The sequence below is a fragment of the Mastomys coucha genome, unplaced genomic scaffold (genome assembly GCF_008632895.1).
Source record: "Mastomys coucha isolate ucsf_1 unplaced genomic scaffold, UCSF_Mcou_1 pScaffold18, whole genome shotgun sequence".
Lineage (NCBI taxonomy): Eukaryota > Metazoa > Chordata > Mammalia > Rodentia > Muridae > Mastomys > Mastomys coucha.
The window spans coordinates 2,612,401-2,635,777 of record NW_022196900.1 but is presented as its reverse complement, the minus strand read 5'-3'; the positions used below and the strand labels follow the sequence as shown (position 1 = coordinate 2,635,777).

The 23,377-nt window shown below is 46.8% G+C and overlaps 1 protein-coding gene across 1 annotated transcript in view; it reads left to right on the top strand.

The window, feature by feature from the left end:
• The window catches only part of B4galt1 (beta-1,4-galactosyltransferase 1), a 50,381-nt gene that overhangs the window by 24,002 nt on the left and 3,002 nt on the right, over positions 1-23,377 (top strand). Inside the window, exons 2-5 of the mRNA XM_031377066.1 lie at positions 6,654-6,889; positions 17,197-17,384; positions 20,693-20,815; positions 22,882-22,986. Of these exons, the coding sequence (XP_031232926.1) occupies positions 6,654-6,889; positions 17,197-17,384; positions 20,693-20,815; positions 22,882-22,986 (652 nt within the window). The remainder of the gene's footprint in view (positions 1-6,653; positions 6,890-17,196; positions 17,385-20,692; positions 20,816-22,881; positions 22,987-23,377) is intronic.

Here is a 23,377-nt window from a genome sequence, read left to right as displayed (position 1 = left end):
ACACACACACACACACACACACACACACACACACACACGGAGTCAGTGCAACAGCACCTCAGGGGGAAAAGGTCATAAGAGGGTCTAGATGATGAGATCTAAGACCTGGCCCCAGAAGACAAACAAATACAAAATTAGTGACTGCCTCCTAGCAGTCCTTTATGTCTACTCCTATATGTTCCTCAAATGGTGGAGTTTCTTTCTTTCTTTCTTTTTTTTTTCTTTTTTGAGACAGGGTTTCTCTGTGTAGCCCTGACTGTCCTAGAATTCACTCTGTAGACCAGGCTGGCCTCACCTGCCTCTGCCTCTCAAGTGCTGGGATTAAAGGTGTGCGCCACCACCACCCAGCAATGGTGGAGTTTCTTCTTGCTCAGAAAACTTTCAGAAGAAATTTAGGGACCTGACCCTTGAATATCAAGAAGGATATTTTAAAAGTAAAATAAAAAAAAAAATCAATCCACTGTCAAAATCCACCATGGTTTCTTATTTTCCTAGGGGGTTGAGGGGAGAGATTTGAGCAGACAGAAGCACTCAGTCCCCAGTCATGGAAAAAAGGAAGGCTCCGCTAGTGGGTTGTATTAGCTTGAAAGACTTGGTTTCAGCGTTTCTTAGTCTGGTCAAATGTTTTCACAACTCAGCCTCGGGCTAAGGATTATTTCCTGAACCACTCACTGGCCGTCAGTCGGGAATCAGTGAACTGGATGTTCCGGTCTGTTTTGCTGAGGCTAGAGGACTGAACCAGTGCCCAGCCAACATGGAAGCGAGGTTTGAGCCTGTATTAGGGTTGGCTTAATTAGCCCTGCTTTTGTTGTTGTTGATAGGAAGATTAAAAGTAGATAAAGGCAGAATTCATGGGTGGGTTCACTGATCTCACAGGTGGAGGTCAGTGAATTCACACATCCAGGCTAAAGCAAGGGGATATTATAAAGTTTAGGCGTGACGTGCCAACTAGGAGCTGGGTTGGTGTCCATACACAGTCAAAAACTGAGCCCCTAGGCTGGCACTCTAGGGTGGGTTGCTGGAGACGCTAAAGACTGATATTAGCCTGGAGCTTTCTCCAAGCGGGCGGGGTTGGTAGGAGGGCAGATGGGGTTTCCCAGTTGGTGCAGGAACTGAGCAGGGCTTCCAGCCTAACAGTTGGTATTGTTGTTTTGTTTTGATTCGTTTTTTTCAAAACGGGTTTTTTTCTGTGTAGCCCTGGCTGTCCTGGAACTCGCTCTGTAGAACAGGCTGGCCTCCAATTCAGAGAGACCCACCTGCCTCTGCTTCCCGAGTGCTGGGATTAAAGGTGTGGCCACGGCACCTGGCTTAGCTCTGCTTTTGATACGTTCATGGGCATAGGTGTGTTTGGGTTTGCTGTATCCTTCAAGGAAGCAGTGGAATTTACAGACTTGAACTCACACATTGAAGTTATTGAGCAACTCACACAAGAGGCCATGACCCGAACTCCCAGCCGAGAGGTCCACGTGGCAGTGCTTGGGCCTGGGGAGCTGAGGACAGCTCACATCTGTGCTTATGTAACCCTGCTTCCCAGCTTTCAGAGCCAAGAAAACACACAAGCTGGCCCAGCAGGGCCGAGGGCCTGCAGAAGCTGCACAGCGAGAGTGCCTTGGCCCAACCTGAGGATTATCATCAAGTACTCAGGCCTCTACTGCCTCTCGTTCCCCTTCCTGTGTTCGTAGGCAGTTCTGAGAACTGGTAGCCGAAGCCCCTGTTTGTGAATGGTATCAGTCCTTGCCTGCCTGGAGTCTTGTAACTTTACTTTTTTCTAATCCTATTTTTAACTATGGTTCTTAAATGCTTTAATCTTCCTTGTAACCCAACATCCGCCAGAGGTAGCGGAAAAGAAAGGATGTGGGGGAAGTGGACCTGTTTAGAAAGGTTTTTTGCAGCGGTGGCTCGATCCACTCCGAAACACCTCAGGTATACACCAGCAGTCCAGTTTGGTAGAGCCTGGTTAGCAACAGTGGGGACATGACCTAGTAGAGACAGCCAGGCCTCAGCCTCGGCTCTGGTCAGCAGGAGGGACCAACAGGGACACCAGGAGAAGTTCTCAGCTGTGCCTCTCTCAGAGAAGGGAAGATCAGCAAAGACGTGAGACCCTCAAGCGTTGCACAGCTAGCTGTACCAGCAAGCCAAGCCCTGTCTCCATCACTCAGTGGATTCCTATTTATACCCTCTAAACATCATGTGTGCTCCATGTGCCTTGCCTCCTCAGCACGTGCATCCTATCAGCCCGAGTCCTTGGAAGCTGTAACAAACTGCTGTACACCACCAGAAATTTTTTGGTGCATTTCTCTCTACGGGGTCCCAAAGAATCTTTCATCATGTGTCCTCTCACGTGCTTGCTTTAGCGGAATATCCTCTCCTGTGTCTGCTTCCGCGAAACATTCCTTCACGTGTTTGCCCCAGCAAAACATCATCCAAGAACCCTTAAGTGTCTACCTCAGAGTCTAGTTCCTTGGATTTTTCTCATTGCGGTAGGGCTGGGTGTGCAGTGCAGGCTAAGCCCCTATAGTATGGCAGAGGGTCTGCAGCTTCCAGGCTGACCCTGGAGCCAGGGAGGCATTCACCTATGGGTTTACTGCTGCTGTGTGTTCTTGACGGGAGAGGTGTGAGTTGCAGGATTCCCAGAATGTGGGGGTGTCAGAGAGGTGGGGGTGGGGAAGAACTGCCCCATGGGAAGGGATGTGGATTGAGGTACTCTCCATGTATTGGGGACACGATGAGGTGTGAGAGCGATGCAGAGGCAAGCAGGGGCGTGAGGAAGGCTGATCAGTGGCTAGGCTCTGTGGAGTCATTGGAAGAACACGATCCTTGGACCACTGGAAACCAGAGTGTTTTCATTTAGATTTACTACATATCCATATAAGGAGCTCCCAGGAGGTGAGAGCAGTTTTGTGTGGGCTCTCTCTCCAGTTCCCTCAGCTCACCCTCTGGCACTCAGTTGGTACCCAGAAAACACTGACTGACACGATGCTCTTGACTTGTCAATCTTAAGGAGAGTTTGAATGAAGCAAATGTTTCAGAGTAAAGGCTGGTTCTGTTCTTGGTAGAGCCCCGGGGGACTTGATCAGCATTATTGATACTGTGTGTGTGTGTGTATGTGTGTGTGTGTGTGTGTGTGTGTGTGTGACAGAGAGAGTGTTGGAGTTGAGTAGGAAGAAGCGTGCCCATGTCTGCTCCCTGGCTGGATAGACAGCCATGAGATTGCCAAGGGATCTCTGGAGGACAAAGAAGTTATTCAGCAGGTGCCGAAGGGTATCCTGAATAGGTGTCATTTGGGATAGGTGTCTGTGGCACGTAGGTAGCTAGCAGAAAGGTAGGGAATAGAAACAGAATTTGGGGAATGGTCATTTTACCTGGGTGAATGGGACAAATGACTGTTACCAAGGAGAGAGGCTGAGAAATTGTAGGTGACAGACAGGAGGGGACGCGAGTGGGCATGGTGCTGGGTATTTAAGGTTTCTTTCGTACCCTTCTACCCATCTAGGATACTCATTTCTTCCTTTCTGCTTGGTCATTCATGCCATCTTGGGAGCAGGAAAGACGAGAATAAGGGTTTTCAGAATATCCTACTTTGGGGTCTGTTCTTCCTGGTTTTAACCAGCACTCTGAGCCCGTGAGGTCTAGAGTTCATCTGGTCCGATATTTGTAATTTATGAATGGGAGTAGATGGAAATTGCTCAAGGATCATCCAGTAAGTCATTGATGCGGCTGCACTAGGGTGCAGGCTCTCCTCTCTTATTTGGGGCTCTTTACCTCAGCATCTTTCCACAGGGGCAAAACACAGGACGCTTTTCGCCCTGCAGGTGTATACTTTCAGAGGCTTGGCAGACCACGTGGGAACTCCTGTTTTCTGGGTTGGTTTCAGAAAGTATAAGCACGTGGTAGGAAGGCAATCCAGATGCCTCTTGGGGTCTTGTAAATAGGGTTTATGTTTTACAATACCTCTGCAGATGGTATGGGGCCTCCTGAAGAAAGAAGAACCCAGTGGTGGATCATGAGTCCACTGTACCTTAGCATCTCCCAGAGGTCTTGTCTTAGGGTTGGGGAATTGAGCCCCTAAGCCTAGTAGGTCTCATGGACAAGAAGTGGCCGTCTCTAAGGACCTTCATTGTTTGAAAGTTTCAAGGCTTGTGAAAAGTGTACCACCAAGGCCTCTGTTGTCCAGTTTACCAGTAAGAGTTCTTTGGGGTCTGGAGAGACGACTCAGCTAGTAAAGTGCCTCCCTTACAAGCATGAGGGTCTGAGAGATGATACCCAGCTCCTAGGCTTGGCAGCATACATCTGTAGCTCCAGTGCTGGGATAGAGACAAGCAGATCCCTAGAGCTCAGCCTGGCTAAGTCATTGAGCTCCAGGTTCAGTGAGAAACCTTGTCTCAAAAATTACAGTGGAAAGCAGTCAAGGGGGAAAAACAGTGTTGACCTCTGTCTTCAGACCCACACCCATGTACACACCCATAGGAACACACACATACACAGCACATGGACACATTAAACCCCAAATCTCTTGAGCTTTTTGTTAATTTCCCTTCCAAGATCAGCTGAGTTGGCCTGAGACTGTGTTTGGGCCAGTGTCCTCAGGAGATTCTCTTGATAGGGATTGAGATCTGCTGTACCAGGTGACCACTAACACTGGCAACAGAGTGCCTGCTCACCTCAGGGCATCTTGGGAGGTCAGAGCTGGGACAATAGCAGTATTGTTTTTTTGTTTTGTTTTTGTTTTGTTTTGTTTTAATAGCAGTATTGTTAAGAACTGGTTCTACAAGACCCCTGACCTCCAAAAGGGAGGTCACAGGCTGGATTCAGGGCACACAGCTCTTTTGAGTTTGAGGCTGTCCTTCCTTGCCTAAGCTCTATGTTTCTCAAGAAAGTCAAAGGATGAAGGCCTGCCTGTCAATGCAAAAGTCAGTTGGTTCAAGGAACTGGGAATAACTAAGGAACTAGGCAACCAAGCCAGGGAAGACTGGCTTGAGGGGTGGGCCTGTTCAAGGCCCTAGGCTTCATTTTGTGCCAGGCCACACAGCTTTCATCATGGAGGTGATTTGATCAGAACTGTGTCTCAGAAGAGAATGAACTAATGGGAACAGGTCCTGTGGTGAAGGAGCAGGAAGATAAGAGTGAGGAGGATTCCCCCGAACGGGAGAGAAGGTGTGGGAGAGAAGGTGGCAGCTGTCAAGAAACCAGACAGGGGACAGGCTCATGGCTTCCTTTGCTAGAAGTAGATTTTAGGTAGGCAACTGTTCCCTGGGCATGTGAGCTGCTGCTGCTGCCTTCCCCCCCCCATCCCCCACTCCTTTTCCTCCTCTTCCTCCTCCTCTTCCTCCTCCTCTTCCTCCTCCTCCTCCTCCTCCTCTTCCTCCTCTTCCTTCTCCTTCGTCTTCTTCTTTCTTTTTAATAAAAAGGACAGATTGGAGCCTGCACAGAGGTGAGCAGGAGTGAATGTTTGTCCTTCATGTATTTCAGGTGACGCTGATCTGCTTAGTGTCCCACCTTCTGTGGCTTCCTCCCTGTGTTCTAGTACCTGGTTTGTTTGACATGTGAAGCTGGCCACCGCAGAATAACGGTTCCCCAAATGACATCAGTTCAATGATGATGTAGTTAGGAAATGGGGAGGTAGAGAACTTTGAGGGGCTTCTTGGTTGCACAGTTTTTTCAGTACTTTCTAGAAGCAGGACTTAATCCGCGCGACTCCCATCCTGACTTATCCTGAGCATACTTTTTCTACTGAGCACCTTGCTGGGCCTCATGTCTCTGGAACCTATATTGAGGATGTCCGAGGAACATGGAGTACTGTGAGCCTGGCCTTGCAGTCTTGGGTCTCTGCCTGGACCACTTTGTGCATTCCACAGGCTCCTTTGTCCCTGACTATGTCAGAATCTGCTATCTGCCTTCCCTTAGTCTTTTGAGCCAAGCACTTTCTTACTGACCCATTTCTCTGACTTCTTCCAGAACAGGAACTCTGGAGCCATCCTGACTTTGCCTTCTCGATTCATACTGATACTTTATCAGCCACCTATTTCTAAGCTTTTTTTTCCCCTTTGAGTGATCTTTCTAGCTTATTCCTTTTGTGTCCCCTCCTTTTCCTCTGGGATCTCATGGCCTCAAGCCTTCTCCTTTGAGTCCCTCTACTCTCCCCCCCCCAACTCCCCCCAATCTTCATTTTGAATCTGATTTCCTCTGCAGTGATTCGCTCACCACACCTGCTCCTTCCCTTTCCCCAGTTAGACAGTTAGATTAGGGTTAGGAAGAGCCGTGTTAGTCGTTTGTCTAAAACCACACAGATGGCAGGTGGCAGAGTTCGGGATTTCTGAGAAAGTGTTTTCTCACCTGGGCTCACTGGTCTGTGCCATGACAGTCAAGTGGTCAGATTCAGTTTTACAGCACAGCCCGAGGGGGAGGGTCTCTTGGGTAGGGAATGTACAGGTAACTAACTATATGGGTTTTCCCAGGACTGGGAGTTCCTGGAACCAGGTTTCCTGAGGAGACTGATCACACTAGGGCTGGCATGAATGCCTTTTCTACAGCATCCTGTCTCTTCCCTCTTCCAGGAAGAGCTGTCCCCTCTGTAGCTGCGGTCTGGTCAGCTAATGCAGTCTGTGGCAGAGTGGGCCCTGTAGCTGGCTAACTTCTTCCTTCCCCCTCTCTAGTTGGCCCCATGCTGATTGACTTTAATATTCCTGTGGATCTGGAGCTTTTGGCAAAGAAGAACCCAGAGATAAAGATGGGCGGCCGTTACTCCCCCAAGGACTGTATCTCTCCTCACAAGGTGGCCATCATTATCCCATTCCGTAACCGGCAGGAGCACCTCAAATATTGGCTGTATTATTTGCATCCAGTCCTTCAGCGCCAGCAACTCGACTATGGCATCTACGTCATCAATCAGGTGAGGTTTGGGAAGTGGGACAAGGGAGGTAGAAGACAACACAGGCACACAAATGTGTGCTCAGTGAGCGCTGAGGGAAGGGACTAATCTCAGTATACAAGGATGTGCCAAGTCTGTCACTGCTACTGTCCTTCTTTAAACAGTGCAAGTGAGCTAAGTGCCAAACAGTATGCTTGCTTGTTGATATTAGCTCTGTTAGCCAAGAGAAATAGATACGGTGTGCTCTGCTTTTTAGAAGTAACCTTCCAGCAAAAATGAAAGAAAAAGATATCTCCTCTGATCGCAAAGTAAAACATTGATTATTTGCCATTTTTAGGTTACTATAGTTTTCTTCCTACTCCTCTACTGCTGCTGCTGCTGCTGCTAATAATAATAATAATAATAATAATAATAATAATAATAATAATAATAATAATAATTCCGAAACAATCCATTTTTGTTTCAGATTTTGGGGGGGGCAACTTTGAAATTTATCCAGCTGGGCAGTCAGTATCTTTCTTCTGGGACATCCATAAGAGACTATATGTATATCTCTATAGCCAGCCATGGTTAAAAGTCTGGAGAATCCTATTCTAGAGCCTCAGACAGTGGTATGAACTAGGAATGAGTTTCCCATTGCACCTCAGATTGTGTGTGTCAGGCTCTCATCTGCTTAGGATACAAATGCTGAAAACTTTCCAGCCTCTATCACCACAACCCAGATTCAAATAGATCTAAACCTTTTTAAACTCGTTCTTACGAGGCAGGGTCTTGCTCTGTAGCCCTGGCTGTCCTGGAGCTCGCTTTGTAGGCCAGGCTGGCTCAGACTCAAAGAGCTCTGCACCTGCCTCTGTCTCCTGAGCACTGGGATTAAAGGTGTGCACCTCGCCACCTGGCTCCCACGCTATTTTAAATTGTAAACAAACTGCTTTGTAGCAAAGTCTTCACCTTCCTGAAGTGGGCTGGAAGCTTCAGGATGACTTCTTTAAGCATCTCTGTAGCAACTGAGGCAGCTCTCTGCTGTCCCAGCTTCCCTGATGTAACATAAAGCTCACTGACTTTGATGGACACACACACACACACACACACACACACACACACACACACACACACACACACACACACACACACACACACACACACACACACACACAAAGGTAGTAGCAATCTTACTACCTCCAGCAGGCTCAAAGCTTGTGTTGAAGTAAAGGGGCACGCAGTCTTTCCAAACACATTTTAATGAAACTTGGCACCCAGGTAAGTCAGACGCATCAACCACGCATCAACGCACCTAGATTACAGTATATATATGAATTTCAGTATTGGGGATAAACTTGAAATACCAAAGTTATATTCATGGGGAAAACAGTAATGCTCACTAAACATACTGAAAAAAAAAAGCAAAGTTTTTTCATTTTTATTTATTTAATTTATTTAATATTTTTAAGTTCTTAGTACATGCCTTTAATCCCAGGACTCTAGAGGCAGAGGCAGGTGCAGATCTCTGAATTTGAGGCCAACCTGGTCTCGCCTCAAGTTCCAGGACAGCTGGTGCTACAAAGAGAAACCCTGTCTCAACAAACAAACAAACAAACAAACAAACAAAAGTGTGTGATTGGATGGTGACTGTCTAATGCTTTTGAAGCTCAGAGGAATGAGAGAAGGCTGTGCCCCGATATATCTAGTACAGGAGTTCCTAAATACACGAGGAAGGCAGATCTCATTGTTATAGAACCTTCCACGCTCTGGCACCCTGTGACCTCCGGAAGCATTTCCTTAGCTAGTCTAGACAGAGAGCTATTTTCCAAGAATCATCTCCAGTGATGAGTGTTCTGTGAGTCACATTTTGGAGAAAACAACCCTAAATTACCCACTCTCCGCTTCCTCCTTACTTTCCCTGGGATACTCAGAACTCCCCGATCTCTTTTTATTTTCCCACTTGTACCTGAGATCAGAAAAAGAATCTTTTTTAGGAGTTGGGGGTGTAGCTCAGTGGGAGAATGCTTGCCAACCATTCATGGATCCTATGCTTTGAGTGCCAGCCTTGAAGCAAAGCAAAAAGTGATGGACTTCCCTGTCACTGTTTCCTAAACTTGCCTAGACCCTCGAGGGCAGGGATAAAAAATTTATGCTTTGTGTCAGAGAGAAGTAAGTAGTGGAGATAAGTACTGGTCCCATAAATAACAGTGGGTTGCAACTAAACCCCACTTAGATTCCCAAGTTCAAATAATGTCCTCCAGCTGGCCCACAATAGCTCTTCTTGAGGCATTTATCCTCTTCCTGGTATGTTTCTCAAAGCCTGGTATGTGAGTGAGCCCCATACCTGGAGAGCCACTTCCCAGTCTCTGATCATGGGCAGGCCACGTAAGCAAGCCCTTGACTACTTAGTAAACAATAGCCCTTATTCCTTTCCTGTCCTTCTTGCCTGTTGCCTCCGCCTGGTACCTCGCTGATAAATTTCTTATTGTTCTTCCTGCCTCCTGCCTTAGCCCAGTGTGGCACCAATATTAGGGCCTTGCCTCCCACCTGTTAGGGCCTCTATGGAGTCAGAAGATAATGAATAGCAGTGTGAGTCAGACGCCAGGCTCTCAGAAGACTTGGGGACCATGCCTCATAAACTTCTTTAAGAGGAGGGTTGTGTCCTAAGTCCGGTGAGTTTTTATGGTTTATACTTGCTGTTAACTTTGTTCAATGTAGGCCCCTCCAGCCACTATGAAACTTAAAGCTCAACATGAGTGTGCTGGAGGGGAGTGTGGGAGGTGCTCCCCAATTGTTGCAGAGAGGGGCAAGGGTGTCCTTTGGGTTTTAGTCTCTCATCTTGCCATATGTATGCGGGTCCTACCAGAGTCTCAGCATATCCTACTTGGTGTCATGGGTCCTACTCTGACTCTTAGGTATCTGGCTAAGTCTGGCACTGGGATGGACCTTGGTGTGGAAATGAATGTCAAGATGTCCTATAGCAAACAGGGAATGCATTCTGTCACTCATACTTCAGTTAGGAAAGCTCAAAGCCAGGTAATAGGAAGGCTGCCACCTGGTATCACCACCCTTAAATGAAAAAGGCAAACAAAGAAAGAAAAACAGAGGTAAGAAGCTTTACAGAGTATCCGTCATAAAAATTATAGATGGTCATAACCGCCGCAGTGCTTTGTCCCAGAGCCAGCAGCTGGGAGAGTTTCCCAGCATCACTTACATTGCCTCTGTCACCTTGGTCTCCTCATCTTTCTGGTTCTGCCCATGTCACATCTTTACTTTAAAGCCTTCAACAACTTCCCCCTGCCATAGGCGAGGGCCTGAGTGATCTGAAACCTTAGCGTGGGATGCCACCTGGGAACTAGTCCTGACCTACCTCCAGCCACTTCTCCTTGTCACCATTCATACAGCATGCCACCAGCAAACTGCCTGTCATCCTCATCCGGACACTTGTCTCCTCCTCTTCGTGCCTCTGCTCAACTCTGTGAATAGGCCTCCCCCAGTGGCTTTTTCTGGATATATTTTAACCCTCTTTCCTTTACCTCATTAGCTCTGTGAAGCCCCTGACGTAGAGGTGACCTCCCCTCCTTCTCTTGGTACAAGGCACAGTTATCATTTTTAGGCCTCGTTTTGACCCTTGATCCTTACTTAGTTCCTGGCCAGACTCATTCCCACATGTCCAGCCATGGCTCTCCTCCGAAGTCCAGAATGGACTCTGTAGGGTTTGGAGCATGGAGCATCTTCCTTGAGTGCTGCTCATTTGTTGATACCCACACTCGGGACCCCCTGCCCCTGGTTCTCTGGTTACGTCCATTCCTGCTGGAAGCAAAGTTTCCTCTCCTAGCTTGGCCAAATTATAACCCTTTCAAAACTGGCACAGTCCCTCCTCAGAGCCCTTCACCTGAGGTTCCTGTGAGTTGCTCACTAGGCCATAGACTGCCTGTGATAAAAACCTCAGGATAACCTTCCTTTTTTGGGAAAGATACATGTGTTTTAGCCCTGCATTTGCTCATCATCATAAAATGCTTTCGAGTCAGACATGGTAGGTGATTCATACCTCTAATTGTAGTACAAAAGAGGAGGACTGCAAGTTTGAGACTAGCCTCACTACATAGTGTGCTTGGGGCTAGCCTGGGCAACATAGCAAGCTCCAAACCTAAAGCAAAGTCTCTTATGTTCCTGTGTATTTTGACTTTCATAGACCTCAGGTGAGGTCCGCTCTGAAGGCTGCATAGGCAATCAGAGCATGGCCGATGGCAGGCTGGGATTAGACAGAGGTGCTGAGGAATGTCCGGATCGCCGCGTTAGTCTATTTGCCATACTATGAGGCTTGCTAGATCACGTGAGAGAGGCAGCAGCTTGTTAGTAATAGCTGTCAAGCCCCTGAGAGCCTTTCTGGCTTGTGATACTTCCAGGCAGACCCGGCTGGACAGGCTTTGGGAAAGAGAGAGAGCCAGCCTGTGTTGGGAAGGCGGATGGTGCTTTGTCAAGCTGTGATTTTGTTCTCTTTTGTTTTGTTTTTTTGTTGTTTTGAAGATGCTTTTTGTTGTTTTTGAAAAGTGTGTGTGTGTGTGTGTGTGTGTGTGTATACACTTGTGTATACATGAATGTAGGTGGCAATAGAGGCCAGAAGAGGGCATCCACTGGAGTTTGAGTTATGGTGGGCAGTTGTTAGCCTCCTAATGTGGGTACTGGGAACCAAACTCAGATAGATCCTCTCCAAGTGCAGCAGGCGTTCTACACCCCTGAGCTGTCTCAGCCCCTCCCTCCGAGTGCTGCTTTAGGCTATAAGATGCCCCGTTCCTCCAGGAGGTCAGGATCAGTCATAGTAAAGCAGATCCGAGAAGGTGGCTGCTTTATGGCCCTCATGGTTTGGCTTCTGTCTTGATTATCTTTATGTCACCTGTCTGTCACCTCTGTCTTCTATTTCCTCTTCCAGCTGTCAGTGGATTTGTAGGTGGATGGGACTTTAGGAGGGAGAGGGCTTAGCCATTGACCTTCCCTTCCCTTAGGGCATTGCTGGCCTGGGGTAGAGTGGGAATGGTGGGAGAGTCTGTCACCCCAGTCTGAGTGCCACCCTCTGCTCTGCTGTCTCCCTCTCTGACCACATCTGTGTATTCTCCTGGGGAGTGTCCTCGCACTTATTGGTACTCAGTTGCTAATGAATAACTTCCAGACATTTCCACAGAAAAGGGAGTGACAGCGTATTTGGACTTGGCTTTATTGTAAGGGTGGTCCAGTGAGTCCTTTCCCTGCCACAGCCTGAGGTTTGCCTTCCCTTTGCCCGTCTCCTTTGCATGTGCCCTTTTTTCCGTTCTAGTTGGGACTTTTACCTTTACTTGTAAATCCTGTTTGTAGCAAAGCAAGCTGAAGGAGGAGCTCCTATTTGTGGGCCGCTTCTTACTTTTCACCTACCTTCTCTTCTGTCCTCTCTGCCTCCTCTAAAGAAAGAAAAATCGACTTACCTACCGCTGCTATCCTAACTACTGCCGCCACCTCTGCCGCCACCGCCGCTGCCACTGCCACTCTGGTAATGTCCTCGAATCTGACACAGTGCCAGGCCTTCCTGGTGGGGGTCTGGGGGAGGACTGTGAATAAGCCCCTGTGACTGTGCTGTCCTTCAGCTGTGGTGCCTCCTGAACAAGCACAGGGCTGCTGTGGGCTTGCTGGGCAAGCATCGAGATCAGTGGAAGCCAGCTCATGATGCAGAGCCTGAGAGACTTCGCCGACTTTAGATTAAACCCCGGTAGAGCTCATAGTGTATGTGTATTAATGTTTATATCTTGTCTTTCTCTTCAGGGCCATATCATTAGCATCTTCCCATGATGTTTCTAAGTCTCCATATCCATTACTTCAATGTTTCATAGTAGTTGATCACTGAGTTCTACCACAGTTAATCCTTTCCTTTATTAGGAGCCTAAATAAACAGCAGCAAACATCCTCAAGTTTCAGGTTTGCTCTGTGTTGGCTTCTTCTGCGTTCAAGAATGTTTTCTCGGGCTAGATTTTTCACACATAGGGTTGATATGTTAAGAAATACATTGCCTGTTTTTATAGTTAACTGGCACAAATAGACAAATTGCTTTTTGAAAGAGAAGTCTCTGTGTTTAGCTTGTGTCTTACACACCCTGGAAGTGCTAAGTGCCACCTTTTGTGGTGGGACTTCTACAGGAAGTCTCTGTGCCTTGGGCCCAGGTAAGGCAAGCCTTCTGCTCTGACCTCTGTGGAACCGGGGTTTTAAAATGACCTCTGCATACATCACCCCAAATCCCTGCGTTGTTCTCCCAGCCTGGGTTCTGGGAAGTAAAGAGCTCACCCTTGTGACGACTGTAGCTAACAGAGAATTGCCTCCCAAGAGTATGGGCCCTTGTTCTGAAGAGCCTGCGTCTTTTACTTACTTAAACTTAAGTCTCAGATCCAAGTTTTGTTGGGGACTGTGCCTAAGCCCAAGGCCACCAGCTTATTATTTATTAAAAACTAGAACCCAGCTGCTAGGAACTGAAAGAAGAGTAGGTTTTAGCCTGCCACAGATTCAGCATAATCCCAGCCTCTCACCTCAGGCCTGTCTGCTGTTCTAAGATCCACTCTGGGGCCTGCAGGAATGCCCAGCCCGAGCTCCTTCAGCCCTGACCTCTCCTAGCCTTCTCACAACCCACTCAGCCTGACTCTCCCTGACTTTTCTCGCACTGAGACAAAAATCCCTCTTGACATGCAAAACCTAGTGTAAGTCTCTCTGTGGCCTAGCGGGCCCACCTCTGCCTCTGAGAGTTTTTACAGACCTTCCCACGTGATGCCCCCTCTCCCCAGCCCGGTGTGTCTTCTCTCATCTGCTTTCTCAGTCATTTAGAGAGTTTAGCTATTTGGGGGCTTTTCTTCTTTCTGCCTGTTTTCTCCCTCAAGTTAGGAAGGGGTAACTCTAAGTCTTCTCTAGTAATGTGAGATGTGAGAAGGCCACTTTAAAACCTGGATCATGCTGGGCATAGTGGTGGTGCATGACTTCAGTCCCGATAGTCAGTCTCTGTGATTTTGAGGCCGGCCTGTGTACACAGTGAGAGATCTTGTCTCAGTACCCAAACAGGCAAAAACCAAAACCCGAAGCTAACCCAGACCAAACTAAAAAGCAACAGAAAAGCTGAGTCATTTTTTAAAAGAGGTAAGTGCTTCAGTGTGAAGCCACTCGTCCCCAGACTTTCCACTGGGCTTCCCACCCTCCACCTCGCTCTCTAAGGGGCTCTCACTTTCTTCTGTAGCTGGAGGCCTAATCCTGTGAGCCACAGGCTAATTCAGTTAAGCCTAATCCTGTTTAGAAATGCCCTGTCTGTCGAAGAAGCAGGAATTGAGGGGGATTCCTGAAGCTGGTAAGAAAGGCCATAAAGCGAACGCTATGGAAAGGTGGAGTCACCAGGAGTGTCAGGAAACAGCCACAGGATGCAAGCATTTTGGTAGTCTGATAGCAAGATTTGGATGGGTGAGAAGCCCATTTCCATAATCATGGTAGTAGCTGAATTGTCACTAGGTAGGGTACTAAGGCCTTTCATGCACTATTGTGACAAAGCAGGAAACTGAGGCCAGAAATATAATCCATCCACTCATGTAGCTAGTAAGTGGAGAAACTGGAATGAAGGTATCCGTCTTGTCTCAGGTGTGTATTTGGCCTGGTCTGGCACTAGGTGCATGATAAACTTGCACTTAATTGAGTGAAGCAGTAGATGGTGATGGGGTGGGAAGGAAGCCTAAGAGGAGAGGCGTCTTCTATCCCTAAGGAGGTGGAGTACATCTTAGAGAAAGGTAACTGGCTTTGCATGCTGCCTTTCTGACCAAGAAAAGGAGAGCGCTTCACCCAAAGGACCCAGAAAATACTTTCCTTTTTCTGCAGTCTCAAGGAAAGAAGAGGAAGGTACATTTTGCCTGTCTTCCCATTTCAGGTTCCTGCTGGGCCACAGCACATCCTCGAGCTGGCACCATGTGTTTTCCCTCCTTCCTGGTTCATGTAGATGGCGCTACTTAAGAGGAGGCCTAGGAAGGAGCATGTAGCTCAGGTTATTTGGGAAATTTGCCTGACTAGTTCTGAATGTGGTCCAGACAGCCAGAGCCCTTTCTGAGTTGAAGGAACTGTGTACTTCTGTTTATGGGCTGTGGCCCCTAAAGTGCATGCTCACGGTTCCAGGTGAAAGTGAACACTGCCGTAGTCTCGAGCAATGCTTAGATCAAACAGTCATTGCCAGCAGGTCCTGTGTGGTATAGAGAAGACCACCAGGAACTCCCTCCACCCCCCATATCCTGGGAGTATGCTAAGAGAAAGGGCATAGTTGTGTGTTTGCAGATACCGGTTAGGTATCCCTTAGGGCTTAGAGTCTTTGGGAATTTGTCCCTCTCACTTATTAGAAAAGTGGCCATTGGGGCTCTGTGTTCCAGAGTGTAATTTGGGTTGGGACAGTGGCTATTAAAAACTGTCAAGATGATCAAGCCATATACCACAAGGGTAGAAGCACGTTCTCTGTGCCTTGTATATGGCATCCCCCAACGGACATTAACAATATGTTGTTGCAATAACCCTGGTTCTAATGACTTCTTGGTTTTCCTATTCACTTTCTACTCAGTGGACTTTTTGCTCCATGCCTTACGTGGAATTAGTTGAACTCAGAATTTCAGATCAATTCCTTGTGGTAGAGCAGCCAAAGAACACAGTGTTCTTTTTTTGTTCTGTGTGATTGAAGGGCTTTGATAGAGATGGAGAAAGGAGCTCCTGTGTGCGAGGTGGTTTCTTAATTTATCCATTGTTTTCTAACTTCCTGGTACCTCCCTTTTTCTGAGTAGTTTGTTTCTCTATTATCTACCTGATGAAGTGCCCTGTGAAGTGCCATAGTTTTCAAGTTTTCATCCAGGCACGGTGAAAAAGGAGTTCTCACCAATGGGCTACAAGCCCATTGTAGGACAGTGATACTCAGGAGTGGAGGCTCCAATCCCTTGATTCCCAAGAGTTTCAGGGAAAAAAGCCTTCGTAAGTGAGGATTCCAACGTGTGGGGCTTTCACTGCTTTGCGGCACTCTAGGAGGTCAGAATGAAAGCACGTGTTCAAGAAGAGCTTTGTGACCGGCTGAGGTAAAGGGCAGCAGGTCCATGTTGGGATCTCTGCTAACCATGGGCCACAGGAGCCAGTAAGAACCAACATCCCCAGAGTGATCCTCAAGGAGCTGCTTTGGTCGGAACTTTACAGAAAGTGCCATTATTTATTGTACATTGCACCTTGTTCATCAGTCTGTCTGTCTGTCCATCCATCTATCCATCCATCCATCCATTCATCCATTCATCCAATCCATCCATCAAGCTAGACAGCAACTATTACACTTTTATTTGATGACAGCGAGGCACTAGTTGACTAAAAAAACGAAAGTGTTAGCCTTTGTGACACTCACATTTTCATGGGAGATACTGGAATAAACAAGGTAAGTCATTAAAACATGAACGATTTTTCCACCATCATGCTTGGCGACTTGGGCCCATCAGCTGAACCTAAAGCAGGTGCTTTGCCTCTAAATCTATCATGCGTATCCTCCTGCTATACACTGTGAGCATTCTAAAGGCAAGACTTGAGTAAGGCTCCCCACATTCCTCCAGCATCTAACCTATGGTCTGATAGATGTGTAGAACCCAACAGTGTGTCAATCAGACTGGAACAGATTGGAGGTGAAGGGGCACCCCATTTTCACTACTTCCTGTGTATTGCTGCTGGAGTCTGTAATTAGTGACATGTGTTTAAATGCCTTTCACTTTTTCTTTTAGAGCTATGTGGGTTCCCATGCATGTGCACATACACACACACACACACACACACACACACACTTTAAAAGTCTCACTATATTCCAGACTACGCTGGAGTTTGGTTGGTCTCAGACTCATAATCTACATACTTTGGGCTCCTGGTGCCAGATTACATGTGGGTGCCACCACACCCGGCCATCCATCTATCTATCTATCTATCTATCTATCTATCTATCTATCTATCTATCTATCATCTATTACAACTCTGTTGCATTATGTGACACACATGACGTATTTAGCCAATTCCCCGGGGATGCTTATAGAACTGTTTACAGTCTGCTACGATGATGCGTACTTCACAGGGAACAGTATTGTGCAGTTTGTCACACGCATGTAAGCCCTTCTGCTGAGGAGACTCCCAGAAATGAGGTTGCTGATTCAGGGGGTTGATACTCAGGATTGATTTGTGAAGTAAGGGCAGAAAAAATGAAGCCCAACGGTTAACTGATGGCCACGTGTAGCAGAGCCCGTCCTTGTGAGTGTTCTGCTCAAAGGTCTTGTGGCATCTAATAGCACTTCTTGTTTCCGCACCAGGCTGGAGATGCCATGTTCAATCGAGCTAAGCTGCTCAATATTGGCTTTCAAGAGGCCTTGAAGGACTATGATTATAACTGCTTTGTGTTCAGTGATGTGGACCTCATTCCGATGGACGACCATAATGCCTACAGGTGTTTTTCACAGCCACGGCACATTTCTGTTGCGATGGACAAGTTCGGCTTTAGGTAAGACATACTCGGCCAGAGTCTGCTGCAAATGTGGTAGTTTTTCCGGTGTGAACTAGGAAATGTAGTTCCTCTGTAGTGCCCGAGGCTCTGCGGGAGACCAGCACCTCTGAGAAATGGTTGCTTTTTAAAAAGTCTGCAGTCATTTCTTGCTAGAGAAAGAATCCAGCAGTCCCTATAAATCACTGTGTACTCTGATAACAGTTCTGAGAGCTGTGGGCTCCCAGCAGTGGCTACATCGCCTCACTTTCTATCCCCCTCTGCCCCACACAGTATGAGAAGCACTGATTCTAGAGATAGGATATCTCCACAGATGTCCTTCAGCACCTTCAAAGAAACATGGTTCTTTTTCTAAGAAACGTATGTGTCCCTGCTCAAACATGGGGCTCTAACTTTTATATCACAGCGCAGGTGAAGAGGAGGGGCAGCAGTGGAATCCAAACCTTATTGACATGTATGGAAGATAGTCTTAGAGTCAGTTGTCTAACCTTAAAAGTCAAAGGCCCGGGCATAGTGGTGTATACCTTTAATCCCAGCACTCTGGAGGCAGAGGCATGTAGATCTCTACAGTTTGAGGCCAGCCTGGCTCTATACTGAGTTCCAGGACAGTCAGAGCTTTATAGTAAGCCCCTGTCTTTAAAAAAAAAAAAAATTAGTCACTAAGTAAATAAATGTGCATTTTACTTCACAGCTCATCTATGTTTGCATTAAAGTATTACGCATATTTGAAGAGCATTACCTTCCCCTTCCTTAAACAACCTGAAGTCTCACGTAGCTGGGCCACAGCCCCTGGAGTTTAGGCTGGATGCAAGTATACTTGGCCTATGCAAATAGCCTTTGTGTGAACACAGCTGCTCTGTCAGGCTCAGGTGTTCTCAGCCTCTCAGCCTCTCAGCCTCCCCTCCCTTGATGGGGGCACGAGAGCTATAGAACCACATAGAGCTTAGATCTCCCCATGGTCAGAGCTGTTCAGGAGCTACCCAGAACGTCCCACGTAGACTCACCAGCAGCTAATCTGTGCCTGCTTGTCTTCTCTCTGCTTGAGTGTTTTCCCTTTGACAGGTTTGCACTCTGACCTTTCTTGTCCTTCTCCTGAAGAGTGATGATGAGACTCAAGTAACCACTGAGTTCTTTACCATAACACCAACAATGGTTTACAGGCCTCCTGTGATGGCTGGTGGATAGAGCAGGTAGATACGAAAAGGAACAGAGACAGCAAAAATGCTGTATCTACTCAAGAGAGCACACACTTCCACTGAAGTAGGAATCTATTTCTAGAAAAACACTGACTAATGAGACCTATTATTAGTCCAGCAACCTTTGGTTTTAACCATTAAAAGTGTGTGTGTGTGTGTGTGTGTGTGTGTGTGTGTGTGTGTGTATGAACTGAAGCTAAAGCTCAGTGGTAGAACAGTTGCCTAACATGCTTGAGGCCATGGGTTCAGTCCCCAGTTATGCATTTGACACCACCCATGTGCCAAAAATACATAATTTGATCCTTTTTTAAAAAAGATTTATTTATTTTTATTTTATGTATGTGAGTACACTGCAGCTGTCTTCAGACACACCAGAAGAGGGCATCAGATCTCATTACAGATGGTTGTGAGCCACCATGTGGTTGCTGGGAATTGAACTCAGGACCTCTGGAAGAGCAGTTAGTGAGTGCTCTTAACTGCTGAGCCATCTCTCCAGCCTCTATAATTTGATCCTTTAATGGTATCATCTGAATCTGAATCCATTTTTCATTCAAGTAGAACTCCAGGGGTCTTTCAAAAATAGTCCTTCTAAACCAGTGAGGTGCTCTGTCCCTGGAATTATTGCAACTGGGAGGCAGAGGTTGGGAGGATCATTTGTTCAAAGATAGCCTAGGCAAGTGAGCTTGAGACTCTGTGTGTGTGTGTGTGTGTGTGTGTGTGTGTGTGTGTACGCACAAGTGTTTGTACACATGTGTCATGCGGGAAGTGGGACTGAGTTCCAGGCATTGTGGTGCGTAACTGTAATCCTAGCACTTGAGAGGCCAAGTAAGGCAGGAGAATTGAGAGTTCAAAGCTAGCCTTGATACAACGTGAGACCTTTACTCCACACACAACTTCCTCTCCAAGAAGAAAGGAAACACTCCTGATCTTCGGCCTCATGTGCTCAGTTATGGTATATACGTACAAACCAAGGTTTTTATTTTTTTATTTCTTTTTGCTTTTTCGATACAGGGTTTCTCTGTTTAGGCCTGGCTGTCCTGGAACTCACTCTGTAGACCAGGTTGGCCTCGAACTCAGAAATCCACATGCCTCTGCCTCCCAAGTGCTGGGATTAAAGGCGTGTGCCACCACCGCCCAGCACAAACCAAGATTTTAAACATTAACTTTAGAGTGAAGTGTGGTTGGGAGTTAACACCTAGGGTAACTGAAGCCTTTAGAGGGCCCACCCATGAACAGACCTTTGTATGGCTTTTGAAGCAGAATCTGTTCTTCTAACCATAGGACTGTTTCAAGATGTAAAAAGATAGAGAAAGACAAAAGTTCCAGTGTCCCAGTACTTGGAAATGTGGCAAAGTAGATTTATCCCTTTGCTAAGTCAGAATAACTAGAAAATTGGAGGCAGTTTGCAGAGATGCAGCTGCCATGTGAGGTTGATAGTCAAACCTTGTGCCTTTTGGAGAAAGACTGGTAGAGAACAGGCAAGGTTTGGATGACGGTGTGAGGTGGGTGTGAGATGGGCAGGGCCGCCTGTGTAAGGACATTTTTTTTGCAGGAACAAGGAACACAGAAAGCAGATTTCAGAGCCCCAGTTGGAAGAACTGGACTTAGCTTCCCATCACTGTCTGGTTTCCTATGTGACCATAGGTTCAGTACTATATACTCTTAGAAAGAAAGAAGATTCTACATATCTGTATGTCTCTAAGATAATCTGAACCCTGACAAAAACACAAATTAAACATCAAAAGCTAAAGGAACCATTTTGGTTCAGAGTTAGGTTTGGAAAGATGGTAAGTAAGTAAAACAAATTAATTTTTATATCATTAGTCGTTAATTTTTGTATTATTTAAGGAGATTTCCTCCCAGTGCCTAAGGAGAAACTTTAGACATGTTCATGTGGATCACGCCTTTAGTCTCAGCACTTGGGAGACAGAGGCAGGCAGATCTCAGGTCAGCCTAGTCTACATAGTGAGTTCTAGGCCAGCCAGGGCTACATAGACCCTGTCTCAAAAAAAAAAGAAAAAAAGAAAAGAAAAAAAAAGTTGGTGTTTCAGTCATTACTTGGGGTAAAACCTTCCTAACCCTGGGCCCTCTGTCTGTGCGCTTCCTCAACAGCCTGCCATATGTTCAGTATTTTGGAGGTGTCTCAGCTCTCAGTAAACAACAGTTTCTTGCCATCAATGGATTTCCTAATAATTATTGGGGTTGGGGAGGAGAAGATGATGACATTTTTAACAGGTAATGCTCACAATTTCTCTTCTCTCGGGTTTTCCTTTAGTGTTTGAGTCATTGCTTGGTTATTCTGGAAGGTTTAGCACCCAGGAGGCAGGGAAGTCCCCACCCAACCCTGGGCTTAGCTCCATGCTCTTGTAGATCTGACGGGTGCTTAGCAGAGTCTTTAGAAAGAGTGAGCTTCTGGAATCCTTAGAAGAGCTTTGGAAAATGTAAGATGGGAGGGAGTGGAGGGATAGATTTACCCTGGCTTCCTGCGTGGGCTTTCTATACTGAGGAAGCGAACCCCCAGCGTCAGCCAAGGAGACAGACAGCTGGCTGGGTAAAGTGCTTTCCCTGGCAAGCCTGAGAGCTTGAACGTTGGAAGCCATGCAGAGCTGTAAGCAGTGCATGTGTCTGTGACCCAGCATGCTCTAGTGAGATGGGACCTGGGGACAGGATAACCCCCAGATATGAGAGTCTCATTTTCAAAGACTTGCATCTCATTGTGGTCCTGTTTTTTTGTTTTGTTTTGTTTTTTTAATAAAGCAAGTTTCATCCCATGGAATCTCTGTACCATGGTTTTATTTTGAATTTTTTTAACCATAAACAAGAAAAGACAGATTAGGGGCTATAGCGATGGCTCAGCAAGTAAGAATCCATACTGCTCTTGCAGAGAACCCAAGTCTCGTCCCCAACACCATCTCACAGGCGTCTCACAACTTCCTGTAACTCCAGGTACAGAGGATCCAATACCTTTTTCTAGAGTCTGCAGACATCTGCACTCAGATGTGCACGTGCACACACACACACACAATTAAAAATAAAAATACATCATTTTTAAAAAGACAGGGGCTAGCGAGATGGCTCAATGGGTAAGAGCACTGACTACTCTTCTGAAGTTCCTGAGTTGGGATCCCAGCAACCACAGGTGGGGGGGGGCGGGGGGGGGGAGTGAGTGGGGCCAGCAGAAGGTCTTGAGTTCAGTTCCCAGCAGCCACACACGATAGCTCATGGCTATCTGTACGGCTACAGTGTACTCATACACATAAAAAACTTTAAAAAAAAAAGAAAAAGACAATAATGCCAGGTGTGATGGCCCATGCATTTAATTCCAGCACTTGGGAGGCAGAGGTAGGGTGATCTTTTGTGAGTTCAGTGCCAGTCTGGTTTACATAGAGAGTTCCAAGACAGCCAGAGCTACATAGTGAATCCTTGAATCAACAACAACAGCAAAACCCCGGACACTAGTTTAATGAGCCTGTTGGAACCCCCTGGCCTGTGCTCATGCTGTGACCAGTCTTACCCCAGGCACTTTTAAAACTGGCAAACCTGTCTCCTGCAGGTTTGGGGTAGTGAAAGCCATCTGGGAACCAATCAGAGCATTTACCTGACTTGATATACATCTGATGAGTTAGCAGAAAGTGTCTGTCAGAACGTCTGTGCCGTTTGAGGTTACCATGATGTGAGAACTTGCCCAGCTCTAAGTTCTTAATAAGGGCCTTGCCCTAAACTTCATGTTAGAGTGTGCAAACTGGTTATCAAGCATGCACATATTAAGTACCTACTGCATACAGAGCACTGCAAGGCCCATCCAGCAGGGAAGATGCTAAGAAACTTCAACACGCGGTTCAGACAGATACACCTGCCTCTATAGCCTGCCCAATATTCAGGAGGGCTGGGGAGGGGGGAAGCATTGAGGGAAGGACAGGAAAGATGGGGGTAAGTACAAGGGTGGAGTCGCTCTCCGAGAGATAAAGGCTTTACTGTACCTGCTTACTGTATGCCAGACACTAAGGTGAACTTACAGGGAAGTGGCTAGAAACCTGTGGCTCACCCACACTGGCCAGTCTGCCCCTGCCTTCGATATTTGATGCTTCGATTTGGGGCTTTATTGAGGCAAATACTACAGATTGCAAACTCTGCCAATGCAAGGTATTGGGAAGAAGTCTAAAATTTAACTAAAGACTTTCTGGGCTGTGTCCCAGCATGATGGTGAGGGTTTGGCCTTAGCGAACAGCGTTCAGGCCCACGGATGAGTCCGGAATGTGGAAGCTGGGCTATGGTAATGACTGTCCCTTTACTCTCTGCAGATTAGTGCACAAGGGCATGTCTATATCACGTCCAAATGCTGTGGTTGGGAGATGTCGCATGATCCGACACTCAAGAGACAAGAAAAATGAGCCCAATCCTCAGAGGTATGTTCTCTCTCTGTGTGTTCCTTTTACTTATTTATATGTTAGGTTTATTTTAAGTGTATGAGTGTTCGGCGTGCATGTAAGCATGTGCACTACATGCATGCCTGGTGCCCTTAGAGGTTATCTGATCCTCTGGCACTGGAGTTTTGATCCACTGTGTGGGTTTCCTCTGCAAAAGCAGACAGCCTTCCAGCCCCATGTATTCTTGTGTTTCCTCCTCCTTTGAAGGGAACAGGCTGTAAGTCAGGCTCTGCACAGGCTCTACAGGGCCCTGTAACTCCAGTGAAGTAGAGGTATTCTATCTGGGGTAACCACTCTGGGCAAAGGGGCTGTTGGGGGAGAACAGATGCTGACCAGTTTCTCTTTTTTCTTTCCTTTTTTTTTTTTTTTT